The following is a 19,611-nucleotide window of genomic DNA, read 5'->3' as shown; positions in this document are numbered from 1 at the left end:
TTACGACTCTGAATTCATACATTGATATTGATCAGCTTTACTTTTTATTGTAACAGAAATAAAATAAAAGAAAATGCAAAATATATTACAGAAAAAAAAACAATTTCGTTTTATTTACACACAATTTCGTTTCGATCACAGTCTTAAACACCTAAACTCGACTCGCAAAAATCGTCTCACTTTTCGACCTTGGGATGCTTCCGCGAGTGGTCGAAGGCCCGGTACAGCTGCACGATCTGCGTCCCCGCCACAAACACGTTCACCGCGAACAGCGTCCAGTTTTTCGGAATGATCACCAGCGAGTAGCGGGACCACACGAGCCCAGTCGCAGCCAGCGAGCCTGCCTGCGACACCGACAGCTGATCCGCAGGTCGTCGAAGGTCACTCAGTCCGGCCAGCACCAGGCCCCACTTGAACATCGGTGCCCAAAAGAACACCGTCTTCGGTCCAGCCGGATGGTTCCACAACGGTCGCAGCATGCCCGGAACGAGCGGATCCGCCGCGGCCACCAGTCCATTATAGATTTTGGACATTTCGATTCGCTCGACCCTTACTTTTCTAGAACTAACCAAACACACCACCAATCACCTCCGCTCGCGATTACGTTATGAAAGTGGCAACTAACGGTTGTGATGTTGATGACGCCCCGGGTGCAAATCGATGAACTTGAGCTGATCAGCGGACCGACAGACATGGGGTGCATGCACCGCGAAGGGGTGGCATTTATTTGCGCCATACCGTATAGAATAGTCGTCACGTTTCTGGCGGGGTGCCAGCGCGCGGGGAATTGCGTTTGAAATTGCTATTATGCATTGGGGAAGAGGTAGGTATAGGTTCCGTTTTTTTTCCCTTCCGCTCTTGGGTTCTGGTGCGGATGACGAGTTCCAGATTTAACCTTTAGTTTATTAATAGTTTGAAATATCTGAATCACTTCTTTGCTCGCTATTTATTATGTCTATGAGTTTTGTTTTACTCTAACTGCTTGGTAAGCTTGAATTTGATTCGTCGCGTTGAAACGTTTTTTTAATCAGTATTCTCCCATGTGCCTATCGGTCTAATCAAGATTTACATAACACTATTACGAAATATCACTTTCGCTGTGCACGAGCACCATGTGCTTGTAGGAAGAAAATGTAACGTTCTTGGTTTGTATGGTTTTTAATGTTAATTATTTTGCTCAAAACAGGTATTGCTGTATCTCGAAGTCGTTACATCGTATCGAAAAGTGACCCAAGACAATCTTGTAGTTTTTTTTTTGTATTACAGTCCAGACTCGATTATCCAAGTTTTGCATGGGACTTCGGATAATCGAATCATGAACAAACATTTTTTTTCGTATTTTCTTACTTTTAACATCTAATTAGAACTCTGCAATCCCATCTTAATCAAATTTGAGTGGTTAATTACCTCAAGAATTACAAAATGCACTTTTTGTCTTTCTTACAAAAGAAAGTTTTAAGATTTGCTTTTGGAAAAACACTTTTCCAGAAATCTTTAAAAAATCGTGCGCGGCGAGGAGTCGTCCCAGAAAAAAAATCCTATTACTAAATTGAAGGTTTAAATGCGTCAAAGCCATTTTTAGAGATATTTTTGGACTATTTTACAGCTAACACTATCAAATTACAAGAATTCAGTTTCAAACAAAAATCCATTCGAAAACATGCGTCAAAAATGTTTGGGCCCAAAATTTGAAGCTTTTCCAAAATGTATTTCCAGAGAGCCATATTCATGTTTTCCGTCTTATTTTTACCCTATTTTTTCTATTAAATTGTTGGTTTTACACAGAATCATATACTGAACATCAAATTCGAAGTCCCGGCACGTTCTCGCTCGAAAGATCGACAAGTCGTCAAGTCGAAGCATAAACGCCAGAACATTTACGCTTTTGTATGTAAAAAAAGTATTTACACCCCTTGGGCACTATGCACATTTTGTGATGAAACATGTGAAAAATTTAAAGTTTGACAGGAACCTAGTACTACGTTTTGTTCAGAAACTCATGCCAAACATTTTGCTACAAAAAGCTCATGAAAAGATGATTTCTATAAAAAGTTATATAACAAACACTATTAGGAAAATAAAAAAGGTGCAAAAAAAGTTTGTACACCTTTCGAAAAATTAACATAAATAATGTTATTTGTTGACAAATCACCATAAATCCAGTCTCCCAACTTCAAATAGGCATCCTTGACTGATTAAAAAAATAATTTGGATTGAATATAAAGTTTACTAACTACTTAGTATAAAAGTTTATATAACTCTGGAAATTCTAGATAAAACTTATCTAAACTTAGTTTTGCAAACTTTTAATTCAACTAAATGTCAATATATTACCATAGAATTGCTAAATAAACATTTTAAAGTTAGTATAACACCGTTTTGGGGGTCTTTGTAACGATAGAATAGATTTTTCGTTGGAATTTCGTACCAACCCGGAATTACGTCGTAGGGAAATCCGCCGGCATCCGAACCGGTCCACGATTCACAAGTCAACCTAGGGTAAATTCTCGTATGTTTGGCACGTTAAGCTCTCGCTCCTAACTCCATCCAATTTGCTGATTTTCATTATTTAAACAACTAATTTTGCAAAACTTGTTATAGAAACTTGCTTGCTCACTTCTTATTGAGCTATTTATCAGTCGATTTCAGTTGAAAACGCTTTTAATTAGCTTTAATTGAGCGTCAAAGTTCTGACCTGCCAACATTAGAGGCACGCTGGAATTAGATGATGTTCCCCTATGTGGAATCGGAAAGGGCATAAAATTTCCGATCTTTTGATACCCATACATCAAGGTTTTCTTTAAAACCTACGTTTTTAAATACAGTCATCCCACATATTCGGAACACCCACAAATTCGGAACAATTTTTTGATAATTTGTCAATAGCATGCCAAAAGTAGCTTTTCTGTCGACCTTACTATTTTTAGCACCTTCATTAGGACATTATCTTGCTATTTCACTTGTAAAAGTAGGACTTTTTGAACAAAAAACTTCTTTCCAAGACTATTTTGTCCAGAGCAGCAAAACACTGCCTCCAAATGGCCTGTTTCATAATTGTGGGATGTTATTGTGCCTCCCACAATTGTGAAACACCTGAATTTAACTGATATTTTCACAAAAAAAGTAATCAAATAATGTATAAAACCTCACTAAGCATGAGTTTCATTGATTTCAGTGTGTGAAGTCATTATTTGGTAATAAATATATACTGCTGGAGAGATCCAAAGTTTGTTTACATTCGTAAGAAAAAAGTGTTCCGAATTTGTGGATTTCAAGGGTCAAAGTAATTCTTCAAAAACTTCATATAAAAGTTTAAATTTGCAGATGTTCGATACAGCATTTGAAAGATCGCAAGAAAAGCTTTCAAATGTAGGTAAAAGCGAATCATTAAGTTCAATTATCGATTTGCTATGATTTTTTGAACATTGGCCGATCTGGAAACCGTTCCGAATATGTGGGATGACTGTACCTGGGCAAAAAGTAAGTTTGATCCACGAGAACAAAAATTACGAAATTCCATACATTTTTGGCAGGTTGCTCAAACGAAACCATAACAACGTTTTTGCTTAGGTATTTAAAAACGTGGGTTTTATAGAAAACCTGGATGTATGGGTATCAAAAGATCGGAAATTTTATGCCCTTTCCGATTCCACATAGGTTGACTTGTGAATTGTGGACCGGTTCAGATGCCGGCGGATTTTCCGACGACGTAATTCCGGGTTGGTACGAAATTCCAACAAAAAATCTATTCTATCGATACAAATACCTCCAAAACGGTGTTATACCCACTCCAAAATGTTTATTTAGCAATTCTATGGTAATATATTGACATTTAGTTGAATTAAAAGTTTGCAACTTTAAGTTTAGATAAGTTTTATATAGAATTTCCAGAATTATATAAACTTTTATACTAAGTAGTTAGTAAACTTTATATTCAATCCAAATTATTTTTTTAATCAGTCAAGGATGCCTATTTGGAGTTGGGAGACTGGATTTATGGTGATTTGTCAACAAATAACATTATTTATGTTAATTTTCGAAAGGTGTACAAACTTTTTTTGCACCTTTTTTATTTTCCTAATAGTATTTGTTATATAACTTTTTATAGAAATCATCTTTTGATGAGCTTTTTGTAGCAAAATGTTTGGCCTGAGTTTCTGAGCAAAACGTAGTACTAGGTTCCTGTCAAACTTTAAAATTTTTACATGTTTCATCACAACATGTGCATAGTGCCCAAGGGGTGTAAATACTTTTTTTACATACTGTAAAAACATTTATTTGTTTTTTTTTGAAAACACAAGTGCATTCAGCTAAAAACATTTTTTTTCAAATATCTGAAACAATGAAATCAACAATACCGACAGAAATCTGTTATTTTGTGGTTTCTATAATTTTGAATTGACATTTTTTTAAATTACTGAAATGAAATCTATTAAATTAAAATAACGTTATTTATTTTTTTTAAATACATTTTTTTGTAAATTTGGCCCGCAAGCTCATTTGAGCTTCAAATTTGGCCCGGCCTCAAAAAACATTGAGCACCCCTGAATGTATACAGTAGTTCGATATGAATGTTAAAGAAAAAAAGTGCTTCGTTTTGGCTCAAAATTTTAGGGGTGTTTCTTTGACCAAAATAATTAGACCAGTATTTTTTTTGTTTGACCATTAGGGTGATCTACGGCTAGGGTGGTCCAAAAAATTGCCATTTTCGTCGATTTTCACAGAAACAACTTTTTTCAAAAAATCATAACTTTGTTCCATTTTAACTGAATTAAGCTGTCTTGGGCGTTAATGAAAGATGATATGTTAGACTTTCAAGAAATAATAGTTTGAAGTTTCAAAATTCTAGCCTAACATTTGAAAAAGTTATATGAAAACTTCAAATGCCGTTTTGACGATGTCTCGATCAAAGAGCCTATATCTGAAAATTTTAACGGATTCTTGGGACAATTTTACTTAACATATAAACAAAATAGGCGAGATTCATAAGCAGGATTCCGAGATATGACTTTTTGAAAACAATTGCGTATTTCAATTGCGAAAATTGAAAATCAAAAATCAAATAAAGAAAACTAAATCAACTAAACCAAAATTAGTAGATCAAAATAGTGAAAGGGGTCTTCAATTTGTTGTTAAATGCTCAAAACGAATTTAGTGTAACTGAATTGAAAATTGAACAGAATATTGAAAAATTATTTAAAATATAAAACATAATTTTTGAACAAGTATGCTTGGAAATTCAGACTTTTTCCGACTGTTTCCCATTTTTTGCGGGTTTTGGAGAATATTCCAGACTTTTCAGATTTGAGTATTCACTAGGGTGAAAAGAAAAATTTAATTTTTTTCAAAATCTCAAGAGATGCCCCCTGGCTTGATTCTTTAGGCAACGATAAGTAACTGTGTCAATTTCGAGACAAATCGGTTAAGGTTAAGGGATCGCTTTTTATCGTTAAGGTTTATATGGAAGAAAACATCGCTTCAGGATTTTGGCAGCAGGTGAAAATGCAAGAAGTGCGGAATTTATTCCAAGAATTTCTCATTATTTTCCAACAATAAAATCACAGCTTCCTTTATTACGGTCACACATAATACACTATTGTATATCTGTTTTTATTTCTAATACTTTTATAATTACTCGCGACAAGTCAGTTTTGAAGGGATAAAAATATGTTTCAAGGTGTTGCCTCGGGGCATGCTCACCTGTTTTATAGACGCCTTACACTTTATACTATATGCTTAGCTTAGCGATAGTCATGACGAAATGTTAAATACCGTGTGTATAATTTTTGAGTACCATTTGCCTCTGCTCTGCATGGTACCGTTTTTTAGATTCATGTTTGAGAAACAAAAAACATTTTAAAAAAGTAATGAATGCTGCTTGTAAAACATACTGAAAGAGTTGCGTTGCTCACTATTGCTAAATCATATACGATTGTATAAAGAAAATAAAATATATCAGAAAATAAGTTTAAGGAACCACCACTTTTTGCAAAAGCTTTACGGATCCAAATTCTCCGTCGACATTTTGGGCATCTTGCTCGGCGGCGCCGCCACCAGGTCCGCAATCGACGAAAACTCCATGCGCTTCTTGTACGGGGGCAAAATCTGCTGCTGCGAAGCGGACGCCACTGGCGGCGTTGAGGGCAGTGGGATCGATGGCTCGGGCGTTTGGGGCGTCTTGCGGGACAGGTCCGCTACTCCGCCGCCTGATCCTCCTCCCAGGGGAAGAGGCTGCGAGGGGACGCTGGAGACGGCCAGGTCGACGGCGCTAAAGTTGTATTTCGAGGAGCCGGTGAGGGATGGGGAGTCGCGGTTGGCGGATTTTGTGGGGGTTGAGCGGGCTCCGGGGGACGCTACAATTGGGGGTGGGGTTTCGATCTTGGACGAGGACGAGGTGGAGGAGGAGGATGATTTGGGGGGTTTCATCATCATGCTGTTGAAGGCTTCCTGCTGGAGTTTGAGCAGAGAGGCTGATGGGGCGAGATACATGTTGTTGGCTTCGAGGGTGGCTTTTGCGAGCGGGTCGGGGATTTCGAACTTGTCCGACTGGAAGAGGGCGGACATTTCCGGGAGTTTGGCGGCGGAAAAGTTCGGGAACATGGACAGATAGTCGAGGCTTTGCTTGGCGGCGGCGGCCGCGGCTGCTGCGGCGTTTGTTGAAGTCGTGCTCGAGGTGGAAGAAGTGGTCGCGGCGGAGCTGACGCCGCTGAAGAGCATGCTCAGATCTGGGGCGCCCTTGCCCTGGCCGTAGAGCAGGGCGTTCATGTCGGCGGTGCTGGTTCCGCCGACGGCCGACGTGAAGAGACTGTTCAGCATGTCGGCGGGGTTCGAGGCGGCGTTCGATTGGTTCGCCGAGTTGCCACCCTTGTTTTTGCCGGATTTGCCACCGGATTTCTCGTTGGTCGAGCGCTGAACCGGTTCAAACAGTGCCGATAGGTTGCTTGCGGACAAGTACGGGTTCATGGCCGCGGCGGCAGCCGCTGCTGCAGCAGCGTTGGCATTGTCCCGTTCACGTTGCTCACGCTCACGCTCGCGTTCCCTTTCGCGCTCTTCCTTGGCGGCCGCATTCTTGCTGGCCTTGCTGGAACCCTCGCCGGCGCCAGTGTTCGTGCCGGACGTTCCCTGCATAAACAGTGCAAAGTCCAGCGTGTTGTTGGACAGAGATTGCGCCTTTAGCAGCACCTGGATGTCGTCCAGATTGCCCGAGTTGAGGATCTGCTGGATTTCCGGAACCTTTTGCGATTGCTCCGCCAGTAGGTTGATATCGGCCGCCGTTGGCATTGGTGGAAGATACGAATCGGTTGAGAAGATTGTGCGCAACTTTGTGATCAGATCGCTGGCCGAGTCCTTCTTGTTGCCACCGGATTGGCCGCCACTACCTCCGGAGTTGTTGTTACTGTTGTTGTTGTTGCCACTGTTGTTGTTACCTCCGGAATTTCCGCCCTTCGACGAGGGCTTCTTGATGATCGAGATCTCGCTGCCCAAACTGCCGAGCGCTTGGGCCTGCTGCATCAACATCTGCGAGTACTCGGGCGACTTCATCAGGTCGGCCAGCTTGCCCTGGTCGAACTTGCTGGTAAAGTCAGCGTAATCCATTAGCTGCTGCTGCTGCTGTTGCTGCTGAAGCAACTGTTGTTGAGCTTGCTGAAGTTGCTGCTGCTGCTGTTGAGCCTGCTGGGCGGCCTTCGAGCGGGACTTGCCCGAGGAGCGACTCGAGCCGGATTTGCCACCACCGCCAGTGCCACTACCCGAACCAGCCTGCCCCGTCAACCCGGTCATCCCGGCCAACGGATTGGCATACTGCGACTGCATCAGCAAGCTTAAATTGCCCTTCTCCAGCTGTTGCATGAACTCCTTCATGTTCGGAATAGGTGGCAGTCCGGTCGAACTAGCAACGGCGGCCGCAGCCGCAGCAGCAGCTGCCGCCGACGCTGAAGACGCGGACGAAGCTGAAGGTGCCGTACTCGAGGACATCGTCGCCGAGCTGGTCGTAATGGTCGATGTCTGGCCGGACTTGCCCGAGGAGGACGAGCCAATGCTTCGGTTGAGACTGTGCAGCAGCGTTTCGTTAATTTGCGTGTTGGAGATTCCGGAAGCGGCGGCGACCTGGGCTAGGGCGTTCAGCGCGGACAGGCCGTACTCGTCGCGCTTGGTGTTTTGGAAGAGAGAGGCGTAGTCTTGGGAGAGCAGATTCGACGGGATTGAGGTTCCGAGCGAGGCGAACGTGGCCGCGTACAGATCGTGGATGTTGGACACGTTGCCGGCGCCCATGTTGCCAATCAGGGAGCTCAGGGTGGGACTGTTACGATTGCCAGCTCCACCACCCCCGAGAATGTCCCCGATGGACAGTTTAACCGGGCTCGGCGCTGGCGAGTTGCGCGTGCGGCTGCGACATGAAGAAGTGTCCGACTTGGCAGGAGACGGACTCGCCCGGACGGGGATTTCAAACTTGGCCGGACTGGCTGAGTTTGATGGAATGGTTATCGGGCTGTCCCGCGGGGACGAAGTGTTGGTTGTGATCGATCCCCCATGATTGTTCTGATTGCCCGCCGGAGGCGGATTCGTCGCCGGCAGTACAAGCGCGCTTGAAAGCGGCGACGGAGTCATGTTCAGCCCCGAAGGACGCTTCAGCTGAGCCTGCAGGCTCGAAACACCCAGCGAAAGTGCCTTGTTATCATCGTCCTTCAAGGAAATCACGTCCGAATCGCCCATCTCCGACACCCCGTCGAAATCCTCATCATTCTTGGCCTCAGTCGTAACACTACCCTCGTCGGTCCCCGTAAGATTGACCACCATCGGGGCCGAGATGGGCTCGGGCAGCTTCGGTGCCACCGGAGGTGGCGGCGGTGGCGGATCCGGAACAACTATAATTTCCTCCGGATCCAACCCGAGCAGCTCGCGAATCCAGTTCCAAAAGTGCCCGGAACGGGAGTCCAGCGGCAGCTTGGGCGTCAACGTCTTCTTCAGCTTGTCGATGAACGTGACCTCGTTCTTGTAAACCGCCTGGAAGTTTATCAGCTCCCGGTTGAACTGTTTGTAATAGTCGACGGTGAGCATCATCTCCTCCTTGATCTCCTCCGACAGCGTTTCGTCCGGCACGAGCGAGTACGACATCAGCATCGGTCGGCCGTACTCGGCGGGACGGTTCTCCGGCGGCGGCAGCACCCAGAACGACAGGATGCTCGACTCTAGCGCGTTGGTGGCGTCGTTGTACGGGGCTGGAGAAGAAAATCGCTGCTATTAGTCGTATTATAGATTAAAAATAATTTTTAAAAAATCCATAACATTGTACTTAAATATTTTTATGGGTACCCAAGAAAGGTTCACGTGGTTTATGGATGTCCTTTAATGATAAAAGCTCAGTACGGAGCTCGGAAGAAACGCGGTCAAAAAGTTTTGTATTCCTTTTGTGACCCTAGATAAATTCAAAGTTTTTGGGATTCATTTAAAAAGAAGAAAACAAAAATTAAAAAATTTAAGAGTTCCAAAATTTTTAAATTCCAAAGGCAAAAACTAAAAAAAAATATTTTTTTTAATTTTCAAATAAAATCAAATTTAACCGAAAAAATAAGAAATTCAATACAGTAGTTGTTCTGTAACTGGGCGTTGTTTAACTGGGCGCTCGATAACTGGGCCGTAGCCCAGTTAAAAAGCTGACAAACATCAAAAATCCAAAACAAACCGAAATGACTGAGGGGTTAATGGATGCAAAAATAATGTTCAGTAAATAAAAAAAATCTTTTTTCAAACTTTTATTTAATTTCAAGTTACAATTTAAGAAATATGAAGAGTAAGCACTATATATAAATTTGATTAACTTTTATTTTCATACTTCATCAGGTAAATATTATGCATCGGTGGTCCCCTCGTTTTTTTTCCTCCAGCCCAGTAAGCGAGCAGCATTCGGTGACTGGGCTACGTTCTCAGTCCAGGTACTGAACAAGTACTGTATTATAAGGCTTTGAAATTGAATGTTAAAGTTTTCAAAAAAAAATATATATATTTATGAATTATCAATCTTTAAAATTTTAGAATTCAGCAATTCCCCACGAAAACAGCATGATTCGAAAAAAAGTGCTAGGATCGGGGTGAACTTCTAGGTGTTCCTTGGCCGAAATAATAAGACCCGAGCAGTTCTCTAGGATTTCGGTCATTCGATTTTTTTTGTATTTTTTAATCCGACTGAAACTTTTTTGGTGCCTTCGGTATGCCCAAAGAAGCCATTTTGCATCATTAGTTTGTCCATATAATTTTCCATACAAATTCGGCAGCTGTCCATACAAAAATGATGTATGAAAATTCAAAAATCTGTATCTTTTGAAGGAATTTTTGATCGATTTGGTGTCTTCGGCAAAGTTGTAGGTATGGATACGGACTACACTGGAAAAAATAATACACGGTAAAAAAATTTGGTGATTTTTTATTTAACTTTTATCACTAAAACTTGATTTACAAAAAACACTATTTTTAATTTTTTTTTTTGATATGTTTTAGAAGGCATAAAATGCCAACTTTTCAGAAATTTCAGGTTGTGCAAAAATCACTGACCGAGTTATGAATTTTTAATCAATACTGATTTTTCAAAAATCGAAATTTTGGTCGTAAAAATTTTCAACTTCATTTTCGATGTAAAATCAAATTTGCAATCAAAAGTACTTTACTGAAATTTTGATAAAGTGCACCGTTTTCAAGTTATAGCCATATTTAAGTGACTTTTTGAAAATAGTCGCAGTTTTCATTTTTAAATTAGTGCACATGTTTGCCCAGTTTTGAAAAAATATTTTGAAAAGCTGAGAAAATTCTCTATATTTTGCTTATTTGGACTTTGTTGATACGACCTTTAGTTGCTGAGATATTGCAATGCAAAGGTTTAAAAACAGGAAAATTGATGTTTTCTAAGTTTCACCCAAACAACCCACCATTTTCTATCGTCAATATCTCAGCAACTAATGGTCCGATTTTCAATGTTAATATATGAAACATTTGTGAAATTTTCCGATCTCTTCGAAAAAAATATTTTTGGAATTTTCAAATCAAGACTAACATTTCACAAAGGCCAAACATTCAATATTACGCCCTTTTAAAATGTTTGTCTTGATTTGAAAATTCCAAAAATATTTTTTTCGAAAAGATCGGAAAATTTCACAATTGTTTCATATATTAACATTGAAAATCGGACCATTAGTTGCTGAGATATTGACGATAGAAAATGGTGGGTTGTTTGGGTGAAACTTGGAAAACATCAATTTTCCTGTTTTTAAACCTTTGCATTGCAATATCTCAGCAACTAAAGGTCGTATCAACATAGTCCGAATAAGCAAAATATAGAGAATTTTCTCAGCTTTTCAAAAATATTTTTTTCAAAACTGGACAAACATGTGCACTAATTTAAAAAAATGAAAAACTGCGACTATTTTCAAAAAAGTCACTTAAATATGGCTATAACTTGAAAACGGTGCACTTTATCAAAATTTTAGTAAAGTACTTTTGATTGCAAATTTGATTTTACATCGAAAAATGAAGTTGAAAATTTTACGACCAAAATTTCGATTTTTGAAAAATCAGTATTGATTAAAAATTCATAACTCGGTCAGTGATTTTTGCACAACCTGAAATTTCTGAAAAGTTGGCATTTTATGTCTTCTAAAACATATCAAAAATAAAAAAATTAAAAATAGTGTTTTTGTAAATCAAGATAAAAGTTAAATAAAAAATCACCAAATTTTTTTACCGTGTATTATTTTTTCCAGTGTAGTCCGTATCCATACCTACAACTTTGCCGAAGACACCAAATCGATCAAAAATTCCTTCAAAAGATACAGATTTTTGAATTTTCATACATCATTTTTGTATGGACAGCTGCCGAATTTGTATGGAAAATTATATGGACAAACTAATGATGCAAAATGGCTTCTTTGGGCATACCGAAGGCACCAAAAAAGTTTCAGCCGGATTAAAAAATACAAAAATTAAAATTGAAGAAAAAAGACCGATTTCGTAGAGAATTGCTCACCCGTATTTTTTTGTGTTTGGCCATTAAGGTGACCTACGCCGTGTTAGGGTGGTCCGAAAATTGACATTTTCGTCGATTTTTGCCTATCTAGCCTATCTAATACCCTTTCGTTTGCATCAAAGACAGCTAAAATTGGTTGAAATTGTGCGGGGTTATGATTTTTTGAAAAAGGTGGATGATAAAACGCTGAACCAAACCACAATGTTTTTTTGTTAGTTTTTGAAGCTCCGAATTTGTAATTTTTTCATCTCTTTGCCAATAAATTGAGTAAAATTTATAATGACTTTTCGATCTAGCACTTCATTCTGAGCAAGTCTTTTCGGTTGAATTTAACCGAAATTGGATGTTTTCAGTTTTCCCATGTTCAGCAGTTGAAAATTGGCTAAAAGCTTTAAAATTGATCGAAATCGCAAAAGATTAAACACAAACGATAGTTTTAATTTATCCAACCAAATCATGTGAAAATGTCAAAGCTTTCACTAAAAATATATATTTTGATGCTATTTCGGTTATTTATATTGTTGGTTATTTTGTAACTTTTTTCCTTCTGTTCGCAACATTGAATTAATCAGCTGGTGAAAGGTGGTCCACATCTCAGCTTAGGAAAGTAACTTCACACAAGTAATGGTTATACATAAATAAATTAAGTGAAATGAACTATATTTTTGATGTAAAGTAAGTTGCAAAGTATAAATACTACTTTTTTTTTAACAAAATACAGTATTTTTACAAGAATACTAAAATTTTCATAACTCGCAATATGGGTTCAAACGAAGTGAAATTTTGGATGCATTTTCGCTCTATCCATTTTTTTTTGTAAAATACTCAAAATGTCTTAAAATACCACATTTTTGCGAAAGTACAGAAGTTGTTCGGTAACTAGGCCGTAGCCCAGTTAAAAGCAGACGTAAAAAAACCAAAACAAACCGAAAAGACCGAGGGGTGAATTGATGCCAAAAGCCTGTTCAATAAAAAAAACTTTTTTCAAAATTTTATTTAATTTTAAGTCACAATTGAAGAAATATGAAAAGTAAGCATTGTTAAAAAATTTGAGTAACTTTTATTTTTATAATTCATCAGAAAAATATTATGCATCGGTGGTCCCCTCGCTATTTTTCGTTCAGCCCAGTAAGCGAGCAGCATTCGGTGACTGGGCTACGTTCTCAGCCCAGTTACCGAACAAGTACTGTATTTTATAATACTTTATAAATTTATAATTTGCTACCCAAACATCAAAAGAAGTAAAATTTTGAATGCTTTTTCACGTGAATGCAGATTTTATGTAAAATATTAAAGTTTTCACAAAATACCACGTTTTTCAAAAATACTTAAACATTTACGGTTTGCAATGTGGGTTATGAAACGAGGCAACATTTTGTATTGATTTTATTTTTTTTAGAGTTTTGTTAGTAAAATACTAAAATGTTCATAAAATACTCATACTTTAATGAAAAATACGGTATGTATTTTATAAAATATGGTATTTTGTGAAAATTGGAGTAACTACAAGAAACTATCATTTGGTGAAAAAAATACATGCAAAATTGTGTTTGCAGTTTCGGTATTTCCAATATATTTTTTTTTGTAAAATAATAAAATTTTCATAAAATACCGAAAAATACTTAGAAAGTTTTAATTCACCATTTGGGTATCAAATGAAGCAAAATTTTGTGAAGCAATGTGAAAATGCATTTATGATATGTATTATGATATGATTTCGCTTTTATTATATTGCAAATCATTAATAATTGAGGATTCGCAATTCGCAATTTTCAGTGTAAGAACGGGCCTTGACCGATCTTATGCACTAGGTTCCCGACGAACACGCACTGCCCTTACACCTACATCTCACCCTTGCTCTGAGTCAGTACGAGCAGCACGCTAGAACACGCTTTGAGTGTTCGTGCCAGGCATGCACACCTTCTTTTCCGGTTACGCATTTTAACTCGGCCGGGGTGGTACATTACGTAGGGTTTGATGTAAGTATAAGCGCCTAACCATTTAAAGTGTGCCTATCAACTTTCATTAAAGCAAAAACTGTTTTATTTTTAGTTTGAATTCAAAAACTTATTGTTATTTACTGTGTATTGTTTTCTCCTGAAATCTTCCCTATTGTTGAGTCTGTTTATCTGTTGCTGTTTCTTTTGTCGCGGTGTTTTGTTACAATTTTTGGTCCTAAGCATGTTATAAAAGTTTACCAAAAATACAATAATAATATTTGTGTTAATCCTTTAACCATTCCATAAATTGAGTAAGGGCTCAAACCTCACTTGTTTGAAAAAAAGGGTGAAGATTGAAAACAATAGACAGTAAAAGAGAATATATTTATAAAAATCAAGAATCAATAGTAAGAGAATGATGAGCGTATTTTGAAGAATAAAAATGAGAAGCTAGATGTATTAGATGTAAAATTAGACAATAGTTAATAAATAGAGATACAAAACAAGCTTAGATTATAGTAATGATAATTTATAGGACAGATAAAGAATTATTCAAATAAATAAATTAGCAATTAAATCAAAAAAAAGATTAGGCGAATGATAAATAGACTTGATATTACTAGTACATTAAGGAAAAGTATATTTTTAAGGAAAAAAAAAAAACAAAACAAAACAAAGTTTGTTACAGCAGTATCAATTGATAGAAAAGAGTGGAAAAGCTTTGAGAGATAAGAGAATCGAAAGTTAGTAAAATTAAAATCAAATGTTGGATATTAAATAGGAGAATCAGTGAAGAATTGGGAATCAGAAGAGCAAAATAAAAATAGGAGATAGGTGGTAGCTGAGAATGAAGAGAAGAGAAACCCCGTTGTGCGATGTTTCAGGTACATCCACAGCAGTTGACTCAACATACTGCGAATCAAAACAATACCGTCTACAATCACAAATTACTTCCCTTTCCCACATTGTCGCGCCCTTTCTTTTAGCCGTCTCGACTCTGACCCGCGGTGGTCAAAGGTTTACGATCCGTTTCCACAGGCCACCAGCTAGGTCATCATGAAAACCAAGCCAACGTGGAGGTAAGAAAATAGGACACTCGCAAGGAACCAGAGCTATACTGTTCTGATCAAGATAGTTCTGATGATCTAACAGAACTACGGATGTAGTTAGTTACGCTCCTTCCAGGATGTTCCTTACGTGGACGTCAACCGAAGAGCACGCAACAAGGTCAGTGCCATTGCATGCTCTTAGGTATCAATCCTTGGCCTGCAATTAATAATTGAGGATTTAACAAAAAACGGCATTTTATGAAAATCTGAGTATCGTCAGTGGGGGTGACATTGGGTGTGGAGCGTGAGATTGGGTCAAAGTGATTTTTTACGGATTTTACCATTTCTAAGGTTCTTTTCAATGAAACTAAATTCTGTTAAAAGGGTTGTGTAGGGACATCTTAAGATGACTTCGCTGAAAAAATCTCGTTCCTAAAACAAATCCTGTAATTTTAGCATCTGTCTAAAGTTGAGGTCCGTTTTGACAAAAATGACCTCTCGAAAAATCAACTCCTCAAACAAGAAACACTACATTTTGGAAAAATGTTAGTAAACTATTTTAGAACAATTCTATGTTAAAAGGTTTCGATGTTATTTAAATTGTTTTTGTTGCTATGAAATTTCAAAAAGTGTATCGTTTTTTGACCCATAGTTACCCCCACTGACGGTATTTTACATTTAACAAAAAAAAATGCATATAAAATATTGCTTCGATTGATACCCATATTGGATATTTTGAAAATTTGAGTATTTTCAAAATCTACGGTATTTTGTTTATTTTTTGAATACTTATACTTTGAAACGTACTAAATTATTAAAAATATTTTTTTTTTGTGAAAGCATTAGCAATTAAACATATTTTGGTTGGATTAAGCCAATTTTAGGTTTTTTAAAAAATACGTTATCGTCCGTTATCATCGATTGAAACGAAAACGATTACGACAACGATAGCGATACGCGTTATCGTTTGACACTAATATTTTCCGAGAAAATTTTATCTATTAACATCCTTGATATGGTTAACAATTTTTGCTAAACAAGTTTCCGTAACTTGCAGTCAGTTTACGACCTGGCATTAAATGTCCTGACTTTCTCTGAATTTCCTATGTCAATTTATCAAGTTTTCAGATTTCTTCGAGCGAACCTCGAGATAAGGATGATTAAGTATACTCACAGCAAATAAACCCTACGCACGGCGTGTACGACGCCTCCGTCGGACCGCGCATCTTGATCTGGTACTCCAGCTGGGCGTCACAATCGCGCAACGTCGGCTGCACCGGAAAGCGCGGATGCGAGTGGTACCACCCAACCAGCGCCAGGTTCTTCTTCACCATCAGCTTCTGGATCTGCAGCTCGCACATGGCGGCCTTGTCCCGGTCAAAGCGCGAGTTCCGACACGGGAAGGCGTGCGTAATCGACAGGTTGTGCGCGTTAATGTCCCACGTTCCGCCGAGATAGCCGCACACCTCGTTGCTCGTCAGATGGCAGTGGAAATCCATCAGCAGGACGGTCGAGCTGCTGACCGACACCAGAAACGGCTGAATTTTGCCGACCGACGTGAACGGGACCGACTCGATCAGGGTGTTTGCATCGCTGGAAGAAATCGATCAAAGGTTAGTCTTTATGCTCCAACGAGTCTACTCTCAAATCTACACATGACTCACTGAAGAATGTTTCGGTTGCTGATCGTGTTGTGCTGGACGACGTTCCGTCGCACCGGAGGTGGCTCCATCGCCGTCTTGTCCTCTTCGGTGTCCTCAATAATTTCCACTGAAACAAAACAAACATACCTTAACACCATCAGAACTCTCTCTCAACGCAACTCTACACCAACCATCGGGCCCGTCGTCCTTGTGGTCCTCCTTCTCCTTCTGGAGCAGCTTCCGGTGGTAGGCCGCCTTGTACGCGTCCAGCTTGCGGCCCTTGTACTTGACGGAGGCCCACCCGCAGCCGGACGAGCGCTTGTCCGGGTTGATGATGCGCTTGCAGTAGATGGCCCACGCACTCGGCGAGCAGAAGATGGTTTCCGTTTCGTGCGACTTGATCTTGCCGTCCGCGAGTAGATCGCCGATAAACTTTTGGCCCTGCAGGGGGAAGGAGTGGGATCAGCGGGATAAAGAGATTAATATTATCCTTTTGCGGTACAGTCATCCCACATATTCGGAACAACCACAAATTTGTTTATTTGTTTATCACCAACAGGCACCACATGCCCAAATGGTGTGCTTAAAACTAAGTACATGTACACAAATTATCGCCTAAAAAACAATAAAAACTTATTTTTGATGACGTCACGGGACAGATTAAAATCGAACAAAGAGGCTACAAAATTGAATGCTCTGTGTAGTCCAGTCAACGCGCTATGCATAGTTCGTCCGGCGAACAGGAACACACAAGAACGGAGTGTTACGAAGCGTTCGAAGCGGGGCCATAATGTCTAGTCCTCGAAGAATGGCTGGGCACTGCAATCTAGAAGTTAGAGCGTCGGAGATTACGAGTGCACGGCTGACATTTCTACGCACTGCTAAGGTGTGAAGGTTGATCAGTTTACAGCGGCTTTCGTAACTAGGCAGATGGAAAGGATCCCGCCAGGGGAGTCGACGGAGCGCGAACCGGATAAATCTTCGCTGCACACTCTCAATCCGCACCGCACTATTTTCGTAGTAGGGACTCCATACGGCAGAACAATACTCCAGCGTTGAACGGACCAAAGCGCAGTACAGAGCCTTCAAACAGTAGACATCTGTAAAACCTTTTGCTGCACGGAAGATGAAGCCGAGCTGTCGCGAGGCTTTGGAAATCATGAATGATATGTGCTGCTTGTATGTGAGTTCCGTGTCAAGAAGCACGCCGAGGTCCTTGACACAGTTCTCCCGGGGGATTAATGTGCCGCAGATCTGGTAGTCAAACTTGATTGGGTTCGTTTCTTTCGGAATTCGGAACACTTTTATGATAATTTGTCAATAGCATGCCAAAAGTAGCTTTTCTGTCGAACTTACTATTTTTAGAACCTTCATTTGGGCAGCTTTTCCGTTCACCCTACCATTTTAGGACCTTTATTTGGACATTCTCTTGCTATTTCATTAGTAAAAGTAGTACTTTTTAGACAAATACTTCATTTCATGACAATATTATCCAGAGCAGCAAAACACTGCCTCCAAATTGCCTGTATCATAATTGTGGGGTGTTATTGTGCCTCCCACAATTGTGGAACAGCTGAATTTAACTGATATTTCCACAAAAACGATACTTAATCCACCTTTAGGTGGTTGGTGCCTTCCTCATATTCATAAAGTCAATACATTCAGTAAAAATAGCAACATTCTCTTAACATGTTTAACAAATCAATTTTATTACTGATATCTTTTGATAGGGTTCACAGACCTTCAATTTTTATGGCTCATCGGCAAGGTCTGATAAAAAAAACCTATCCAACGAAAGTTCACATGGAAGATTCAGACAATATTTTTAACACAATATCTCAGATCCGGCCTTCAGAAAGTATATAAATAACACTTAAATGCCAATAACTTTTGATAGGGTTGTCAGATCCTTGATGTTTTAGGCTCATTTGAAAGGTCTTTCAATTATCTAACTAATGATGGGTCGCATGATGGACCCGGACATCATTTTTAGTGAAATATCTGAGATCCGGCATCCAAAAAGTGTATAAATAACACTTAAGTGCTAATAACTTTTAATAGGATTGTCAGATCTTCAATGTTTTGGGCTCATTGGAAAGGTATTTTTAATACCTTTCTGAAAATGTATAACATGATAGGGTTTCTTGCAAAAACCACCCTTTTTACAATCTTCCGGACATACGCCAAAATCGTTTTTTAGCATAACTTTTGAAGTACTTAACTAAACTTGCTGATTTTAAATAGAGACCTATGGGACCCCAAGACGGATCGAATGAGACTAATACGGTCAAAATCCGTTGATCCAGTCCGGAGATAATCGAGTGACAATTTTTTGTCCACCCACCTACACACATCCACACAGACATTTGCTCAGAACATGATTCTGAGTCGATAGGTATACGTGAAGGTGGGTCTACGAGGTCGAATTAAGAAGTTCATTTTTCGAGTGATTTTATAGCCTTTCCTCAGTAAGGTGAGGAAGGCAAAAAGTCATCAGACTATGTATAAAACATCACTAAGCATGAGTTCCATTGATGTCAGTGTGTGAAGTCATTATTTTGTTAAAAATGTTTATTCCTGGAGAGAACCAAGGTTTGTTTACATCCGTAAGAAAAAAGTGTTCCGAATTTGTGGTTTTCATGGGTCAATGTTTTTCTTTAAAAATTATATAAAACGTAGGGACCATCCACAAACCACGTGGACACTTTTTTTGGAAATCTCAACCCCCCCCCCTTTGTGGACAATTGTCCATACAAAAAAAAACTTTTGTGTATGGAGCGTGGACAATCGCCATAACCCCCCCCCCCCCTAAAGTGTCCACGTGGTTTATGGATGGTCCCGTAAAAAACTACAGCCGGACTATACATCAATCGAAAGATCTCAAGAAAAGCTTCCACATAAAGGAAAAAGCAAAACATTATGTTCGACTATCGATTTTCTATGATTTTTCAACCATCGGCCGATCT

The 19,611-nt window shown here is 39.4% G+C and overlaps 2 protein-coding genes across 2 annotated transcripts in view; both read right to left on the bottom strand.

The window, feature by feature from the left end:
• Positions 1-81: 81 nt before the first annotated feature.
• Positions 82-704, bottom strand: LOC6037066 (mitochondrial pyruvate carrier 2). Its single transcript, XM_001846971.2, has one exon. It carries the CDS (start codon positions 531-533, stop codon positions 177-179), a length of 357 nt encoding a protein of 118 aa, XP_001847023.1. The 5' UTR covers positions 534-704; the 3' UTR covers positions 82-176.
• Positions 705-5,569: 4,865 nt separating this feature from the next.
• Positions 5,570-19,611, bottom strand: part of LOC6037060 (MPN domain-containing protein CG4751) — a 36,303-nt gene continuing 22,261 nt past the window's right edge. The window contains exons 3-6 of the mRNA XM_038252105.1: positions 16,837-17,086; positions 16,667-16,772; positions 16,177-16,595; positions 5,570-9,218 (exon numbers count right to left, since the gene is read on the bottom strand). Of these exons, the coding sequence (XP_038108033.1) occupies positions 5,998-9,218; positions 16,177-16,595; positions 16,667-16,772; positions 16,837-17,086 (3,996 nt within the window). The 3' untranslated portion in view covers positions 5,570-5,997. The remainder of the gene's footprint in view (positions 9,219-16,176; positions 16,596-16,666; positions 16,773-16,836; positions 17,087-19,611) is intronic.

This window comes from Culex quinquefasciatus, chromosome 2, assembly GCF_015732765.1.
Source record: "Culex quinquefasciatus strain JHB chromosome 2, VPISU_Cqui_1.0_pri_paternal, whole genome shotgun sequence".
In the NCBI taxonomy this organism is placed as follows: Eukaryota; Metazoa; Arthropoda; class Insecta; order Diptera; family Culicidae; genus Culex; species Culex quinquefasciatus.
The sequence above is the reverse complement of the archived record's forward strand: the minus strand, read 5'-3'. Positions and strand labels throughout refer to the sequence as shown.